General features: G+C 39.8%; 1 protein-coding gene across 1 annotated transcript; it reads left to right on the forward strand.

Annotated features, from left to right (window-relative positions):
• Positions 1-387: 387 nt before the first annotated feature.
• LOC114520789 lies at positions 388-1673 on the forward strand. Its single transcript, XM_028541120.1, has 2 exons — positions 388-707; positions 792-1673. The coding sequence occupies exons 1-2, from the start codon at positions 420-422 to the stop codon at positions 1671-1673; spliced, it is 1170 nt and encodes a 389-aa protein (XP_028396921.1). The 5' UTR covers positions 388-419.
• Positions 1674-8439: the final 6766 nt, after the last annotated feature.

The following is an 8439-nucleotide window of genomic DNA, read 5'->3' on the forward strand; positions in this document are numbered from 1 at the left end:
GCGGCAGTATTTTCACACGGCTCCATTCGAGAAAATGTCAAACCTACAGTGAAAAAAGAAGAAGACACCATGGCAAATAAGAAGACATCATCTACCCGCGGACGAAGATAAGGAAAGAGGACTCCATCATCAGCCGTTGCCAAAGCTGACGAACAACGTGTTTGTGCACCTGCTGATGTAGTTGAACCACCTGATGATGATGCACTTATTCCTGAGACATCTTTGAATAATGCGCGACATGTTCCTGAGTCCTCAAAATCTCCAACACAACCTTCCCAAGACTTCCATAATTCATCAGCTTTATCATCTGAAAGCATTGATGACTTCACCTCCTTCCGGCGGGCTGATAGCAAGGAGAAAAATAAGAGGAAGAGGGCGAAGAAAACCCCTACAACCTCAGCGCCACAGAAGAGGAGCTGATGCTGGAGTTTATCATGGACAATCCTGTGCTGTGGAATGTGAAGATGACAGATTATAGGCGGAAAGACAAGAAAGAGAAGATCTGGGAAGAGCAAGCACATCAGATGAACAAGACTGTTGACATCCTCAAGGGCTGGTTCAGATCGTTGCGCGACACCCATACGCGCCTTGACAAGAAGAAAAGCGGGGATAGTGCTCCAAACCTGACTGAGAGAGAACAGTGGATCCTCTCAAAGTTTGCCTTCCTGAAGACTGTCACTCGCCACCGACCGGAGCCCATGCAGAGTGTAAGTAGACAGCCATATTACCTTAGCAACATGATGACCAAGTAATTTGAGACAATTTCCACATTATATTTTTGGTCTTTCTAGGTGAAGGAAACCATCCAGCTTCACAGAGGAGATCTTAATGCTGCCGAGAGCGCCTGCGCTGATATGCAGGATGTCTTAGATGAAGTCACTCCAATACCATCATCTACCGCTGGAAGGTCCCACAAGCGACCTCAGAACACAGAGAGTGACGTCCTTGAGACTCTACAGAAGAGAGTTGCTGAGTCTGGCACCATCCTCAAAGACATCTACAAAGCCAAACAACAGCCCATTACAGCACGAAGTGTCTTTGCAAATTATGTTAAAGAGAGCCTTTTGACTATGTCCAAGTACAAGAAGGCAAGGTCCTCCATCAATAGGTTATTGTCTGAACTTATGGATGAGGACAGCGATGATGAATTTCCAAGTGCAATGGCGGCTCCATCTATCAAAGTGAACCAACAAGGGATCCCTTCTCAACCACCCCATGATTTGCACCCCACTACAAGAATTCCCTTCTGTTCATTTAGAGCATCAGCACCATTCTTCTCTGAGAATTATCAGAAACCCGGCAACATGCCTATAAACATGCCTCTGGCACCGTTGGTGAGAGGCTCTCAGTCCATGGAGTACATGCAGCAGTTTCACCAGCGGTTATTTCAGCATCCACACCATCACAAGAATACCATTAAACAACAGCAGATGATTCCTCCTTCCCAACAACTTGCTCAGCAACCGTTGCAGCAAGGCCCGGTTCGTGCCTCTTTGGCTTCTGCAACAGAATTAATAACGGAAACGTCTAGCCCAACGCCGCATAGTCCAAGCTCAGCCTTTGAGCAAAGTCACCCGAACATTACTAGTCTTTCAGGATTTCGAGAAATCATGGAATCTACTGATGATATTGGATTTCAGGATGAGGTTCTCAACCTTCGACCACCAACGTGAAAGAATTATTGACTATTTTGTTAATGTAGTAACTCTCACGATAATCGAATTGTCAAAAATTAAATTCTCATTTTTTGTTTCTCATAATTTCATAATACACACTGCATTTACACCCTTGTCTAAAGGACAACATTGTATATATTCTAAAATCTTGCAGTATTAATGTTGGAGTGACTATATAATTAACATGTGTTTCGACATCTACAAAAAGTTTTGTTGTGGTTTAGTTTCGTTTACAATAATTTGATCTAAATCATTCTGTCTTGCCATGGAACTGCACCTGCCTCTGAGTTGACCCAGTGTTTCAACAGATTCCTTAGCCCCTTTCCTTTGTTGGTGGATGTGTTTCTCCCAACAAATGTATGTGTGTCGAGCAAATTTCTCTCTTGTCTCCATGATCCAGGAATGAAGTTGTTGTTCATGTTCTCTGCATGGTCTAGATGCTGGTTTTGTAATTCAGGATAGCGCATCCTCATGAGATTGTGCAGGACAATACAAGCTTTAACGATGAGCTTTACTGTATCAGGGTGATGCTGCATTGTAGTTAACAGAACCTGGTAACGATTCGTCAGGATGCCGAAAGCGTTTTCAACTACTCTTCTGGCTCGGGAAATCCTGTAGTTAAATATCCTCTCTTCATAGTGTAGACCACGGCGGCTGTATGGCTTCATCATTGTCTCTCGGAGGGCAAAGGCAACGTCACCTACAAAGAAGTAGGGGACACTCTGATAGTCATTTGGTAAAGCATCGGGGACGGGGAATCCTATAGTTCCGTCTTCTGTTAATTCTTTGATTTCAGAGTTGTTGTAGATCTGTGCGTCCGATGATGACCCTTTACCACCAAGGTCTGCCCAGATGAATTTATAATCTGCGTCTACAAGGCCCATGAGTACAACAGAGTAGAATCCCTTGTAGTTGAAATATTGAGATCCACTTTTTGGTGGACACTTGCAGGCAATGTGCTTTCCATCTATAGCACCACATGTATGGGGGAAGTTCCACCTCTTGAGGAACTTATCAGATATGGCACGCCATCCCTCTGGCGTGGTAGGGCAGGTCATTACCTCGGACATGTATTCGTCGATGATGGCTTGCCAAACCTCTCTGACAATAAGTGACTGGGTGTTGTGGGGGACCCTCCATCCGTACTTCATGGCTGAATACGTGCTCCCAGAGGCAAGGTGTCGCAAAGTCAAAGAGAGCTTCAGCCCAGGCTCCAGGGGTCGCATATACCAGGTATGTTTCTTGGTGATCCTGGGACTCACTCTTGCCAAAAGCTCATCAAACATCTCGGGGACCATCCGCATAAAGTTCTTGAAACATCGCGTATCCTCGCTTCGGAGTTCCACCAGAAGTTGGTCGTAAATGCAGAACTGCCTTCGCCTTCCGATCCATGATCTCATCCATACCTCACGTCTTTTTCTTTTTCTCCTTTTCCTTCTGTTATTTTCTATGTGACGAATCGTCAAAGCTATGAGATCAAACTGGTATTCAAGATATTCATCATTTACACTTGAAGAGGCCTTTGCTCTTGTGCAAGCTCAGTTAAAGCTGGTGCTGCAGTTTCCATCCACTTCTTGGTTGTTTTATTCTTTTTGGTGGTTGTTGCTGATTTTCTGTTTCGGTAGTCATTATAATTGATTGGTTTCATTAAGATCATCATCATCGAAGGATCGAATACTAGAGTAAACCTCAGTTGTTTTTCAGATGGAACAGTACTAGCAACAGTATTAGATAGAGTTGCTTTGTTTTAGACGATGACACCCTCTATGAATTTTTCCTAGGTTAAAATCAACACGTATCACCCACATCCTACCCACAGTGGGAGTTTTAATACTTGTAAATACAGTAGTCCCCCGCTAACTCGAACTCGCTTATTAACTCGAACTCCTCGCTAACTCGAACTAAATCCAATTCCCTTTGGATTTGGTAATGTTTTTTATAGTAATTTACTCCGCTTAACTCGAACTCGCTTAACTCGAACTCCTCGCTAATTCGAACAAGTTTTGTTTTCCCTTCGTCAAATATATCCGGTTAACTCGAACTTTAGTTTCGAATCAACGAACTTTAAAATCAGCGAACTTTAAAATGTGAGAACATAGCATTTTGAAAACTGGAAACTATCGAAATAACAACAACTTATTCAGTGTATAATTGTATATAAATGCTTATAAATTTTAAAAGATTTTATGTAGTGCTACGGTCGTTATTGATCTAGCTTTTTTAGTTCCTCTTGTATTCTTTCGATCTTTTTAATTTTAAAACGTCGTCCACTCCCGGTGACCATTCATATTGGTAGGCCTGATATCCCTTGAAGAATAATTCGATTGAATTTTATATCTTATTGTATTACTATATATAATAAACGTAATCTGACACCAACTCCGCGGTTAACTCAAACCCCCGGTAACTCGAACAATTTAAATTTCCCGCTGGGGGTTCGAGTTAGCGAGGGACTACTGTACACACATAAACAGCTAAAAACAGGCTTATTAATGTCAGCAAATTTTCAAGTTCAAGGCAAAAACATGACCAAATATTTTACAACGTTTTCGTCATGGGTTTTCTCAACACTGTAGTACATTTTTAATACACCTGAAGTTGGCTTTGGATTCTTTAATCTTTTTAAACCAAATGAACCAATGGTGTACAGCTACTGATTGTTGTCTTTATTGATAACACTTAAATATTAATTATGAATAACCTTTGCCTAAGATTATCACATTTATTGAAAATGGGGGAAAGAACAGCATGTGATGAAGGCTGACTGTTGATAAAAACATTGCTTTGAGTTTCAGAGTTCATGTATGCATGTATTTTACCACACAAGATCAATACCAGGAGCTTCGTCTTTCATCAACGTAAGAACTTCTGTGTATTCAGTCTTTTTCTTATTTCTATCTCTATATGAATTTGACTTAAAGTTCCATAAACTCTTTCTCGACCAGTCTAACGTACAGCGCTAGCCAAGCCTCCAATGCAAATTATTATATTCCGCTGGCCAACCGCATACAAGTACTCACATTACTTTGACAAGTTTTCTTTGTGGACTCATACACACGAGCAAAATTTGTACTTTGACAATTTTTTCTATGACAAGTGCACTTGTTTGAAATCAAGTATACTTGAAAAAATTGTTAAAGTTGGGCGTACAGACAAACAATTAAAACTTGTCACAAAAACTTGTCATAGAAAACTTGCTCGTCTGTAAGAGGCTTGATGTATGAGCTTGCGCCGAAATTGCACCAGTTGTGTTTGGGCGTGTTCCTATAAAAAGCAGTCATAAAGTGATGAAATTAATTTTAAAAAAGACAGACATTTTAAAAGCACCAGATTAGCTGTTCTCCAGCCAGGCTGCTTCTTGATGGAAAACACTGCGTCTTAATGGAAAACGACGAAAGTATTTTGGATGGTTTGAATGATTCCCAGCTCAACCGTTTGGAAACTAAAGCCTTTTTACAAGCCTCCATTCGAGGTAAGTTGATTTAACAGCATCACGCGAGCGTGAATTTGTTGATCGGGCATGGAATAAATCCTTAATTTTACTGCTTTTTAGACGATCCCTTTCAAAATTTAACGGAAAGTGATTGGTTGGAAAGCTTGGATGATGCCCAACTCAATCGTTTGGTATTATCAACGCACCAGATCGTTTGCACCCGAGACAAGCAGTCTACACGTGCGCGTAACCGTAAGTGATAAATTACCTTCAATTAACTCAATCGTTTACGCAAAATACATCGCCAAGAACGTCGCGCTTTTAAAGTAACGTTAGCTTCAGTTTTATTTTACGCAATGTGGAAACTGGCGAATTACGTTTTTTTATACTTCTAATAATACCAGTGTGCTTGACGTACCTATGTTCTCAATAACTACAGAACGTTTAGTCAACTTATTGATGTGCTACGAGCTCTCAATGTACTTGAATGGACAAGAAATCAGCGTAAATGCATTGGTATTTCATTCTCTTATTCAAGCCGTAATTACCGTAACTAGACTCGATTTTGTAATTGGGCGTACGACAGAGTTGCATGCCATCTTAAATAAAAAATAACGACTCCATCATATGCTTTTTGACGAAACTGAGATCGTCACTCGGGTTCACCTTTCAGCCATAATCTCTGCTGGTTTAGATGTATGCATAGCCTTAAACCAATTAAAGGCAGGGGGTGGGTGATAGACATTTCCAACGGGAAACAAATGCATTGTTTGATCAGTATCTTCAGGAAACTAATTTTCAGCGCACAAATTTTGACGGAGTTGATATCAGTGTACAGTCGAGAACATTTTTCATGTACATGTTGCTATTGAACTTTACTTGATTGCCGAAGACGGTCAAGCTTCTTCAGTAATACCCTCGTATGTACGTTAATACCTGCATAATGATCACTTCAGTTTTATTTCTAAAATAAATAGTTTTTGTGGCTCGTTTGTTTGTTGGAAGGGTGAGAAAATATTTTCGAAAGACATGTGATGCTAATGTGAGACAGATGCGGATTTGGAACAGCTTGTTATGGATTTTGTAGAGTATGTGCATGAAATAAGTGAGACCAGTTGCCATTTTGATATGCGAAAAGTTTATGCGAAAAGAGGACGTTTTTAATCAGTTTGATGAAAAAAAGTGACACGAAAGAAAAATATAAAATTTTGAACTGAAAGAAAAGATTAGACTGCCTTTCAAAGGAAATGCCTCTTACTGGTTTTACCTCTTCACGCTACGACATAAATGTAATAAGAAAATACCTATTCAAATGTTTAGACGCCTCGGAAGATAAAGGTGTATAGAATTTTTCATTAAAAGAAACAACTCGTATGTGCATTAAAACGGAAAAACTTAAATTTTTAGACATAACTAATTACTTGGCACAAGGATTAAGCTATGAACAATTCTTAAAAGCATACGGTTGTACTCAACTGAAAGGATTTTTTCCCTATGATTGGTTCGATTGTTTGGAGAAGTTAAATCACAAAAGCCCACCAACACACGAGGAACTTTTAGGACATTAAAACACTGCAATATAAGTGAGAAGAACTATAATTACTGTACCTCAATTTAGAATAATCACGAAATGTCAACATTTAGAGATTACCTAATCTGATACAACAACCTTGATGTTCCGCCATTTGTCGAGGCCCAATTTAGATCTTTTTAAGGACGGTATATCTGTACCTGGTTTGGTCTTAAAAAATCTCTTTTCCGAATTGCTACAGAATACTTTCTTTTCATTATTTCAAAAAAACGATAAAGATCTCTATTATAAGTTCAAAGATAATGTAGTTGGTAGGCTATCCATAATATTTCACAGGTACCACGAGAGAGACAAAACGTTTATAAGAGTGGCAAACCTGCAAGCGCGTTTGAGGAGCAGATGCCAATGCGTTATATCTATGGGCCTTAGCACAGCCAATACCAACTGGGTTCAATGCTAGACGTAAAAAGGAAAATAATTTTAAAAGAAAGGAGTATTTTAATAAAATTGCGGAATGTATGTTCACATAAAACCCCTCGAATCGATCGAATACAAAGAAAGTTAAAAAAAGACACTATAAAATTATACCGATCTTATTAAATTAATAAACATTCACTAACAATAGTTGCATAATTTAGCCATCCCCGCGATGTAAAAAAGTTGGTGAAATGAATCAAAGCAAAATGGATCGGAAGCAAAAAGAAGCCGAAAGATCGAGGAAAAATTACCACAAACAAAAAGACAAGTTAAAGAAGTACCAAGAGTTCTATATCTTTATGATGAAAGAAAACATAGACATGGTAGTGAAATTCGAGGGGATCTTCGAGGGTACCCCTGAACAGAGGATTTGGGACGCAATAGAAAACTTCGACCGAACACTTTTGGACGAACAGTAACAAAAGTATGATAATGAATACATGCAAGTATATAGTAATACAAGCATAATAATGTAGACGGATCATAACATATAGCGTGCAAAGAGCTGGGTTTAATTGAAGTGGGGAAAGTCGCAGGAAAGTCCTTCTTTTTCGACATTGGCGTTCGTTGGAACTCACTGACAGAAAAAGAAAGACGAACGTGTAATTACGTCCAGAAAAAGATTTACAAGCTGCCATTCGGAGTCCCGAGGGGCACCAAAGCCTTTCAAATTTCGGACTTGAAGGCAATTGTAGAGGATTTCTACCGTAAAACACGCGTACATTCATCCTCTACAATTGGTTACAAAGGCGGACACTACGAAAAAGACTTGCTTGCGAGTCTCCATATTGCGGCCGTAAATTTGGAATGCTTTTGCTCTAAAGCTGAAGTACTTTTCGATGATCTAGGTTGGCTAGAGACATGTGGACATCACTTTGTGGCTGATGCCTACAATCAAACTGCGGCAAAGTTGAGGTTGAGGCGTTTTCAGTCTTGCTGGAGAAACAGCTTTGAAGAAAGAATACAACACAAAACGGTCAAAAGGGCAATTTAAAGGGCGAAAATAATCAAAGGGCATGTAACTTCGTGCGAAAGAAGATACACAAAAGTAGGTAACCCCCCCCCCCATATAGCGGAAAAATCACGCACCGCGTGATTCCCACGCGGGACGTCGAAAACTGTCGGATTTTCCCGAAGTTATGCGTGGTCTCCACGCAGGGTGAGAGTGTGACGTTATTAATTAAACCGTAATTAAGTACACAGTAAGGATTTGCGAGGAAAATATTTATTTGTCAGGTTATACACATTTAGTATGTCAACATTTTGATAGTATGTTTCTTTCCATAGCATTAGGACTGTTTATTTTAAAAGCTCGTTTGTTG

The sequence above is a fragment of the Dendronephthya gigantea genome, unplaced genomic scaffold, assembly GCF_004324835.1.
Source record: "Dendronephthya gigantea isolate DGI-Jeju-01 unplaced genomic scaffold, DenGig_1.0 000018F, whole genome shotgun sequence".
NCBI classification, from domain to species: domain Eukaryota; kingdom Metazoa; phylum Cnidaria; class Anthozoa; order Malacalcyonacea; family Nephtheidae; genus Dendronephthya; species Dendronephthya gigantea.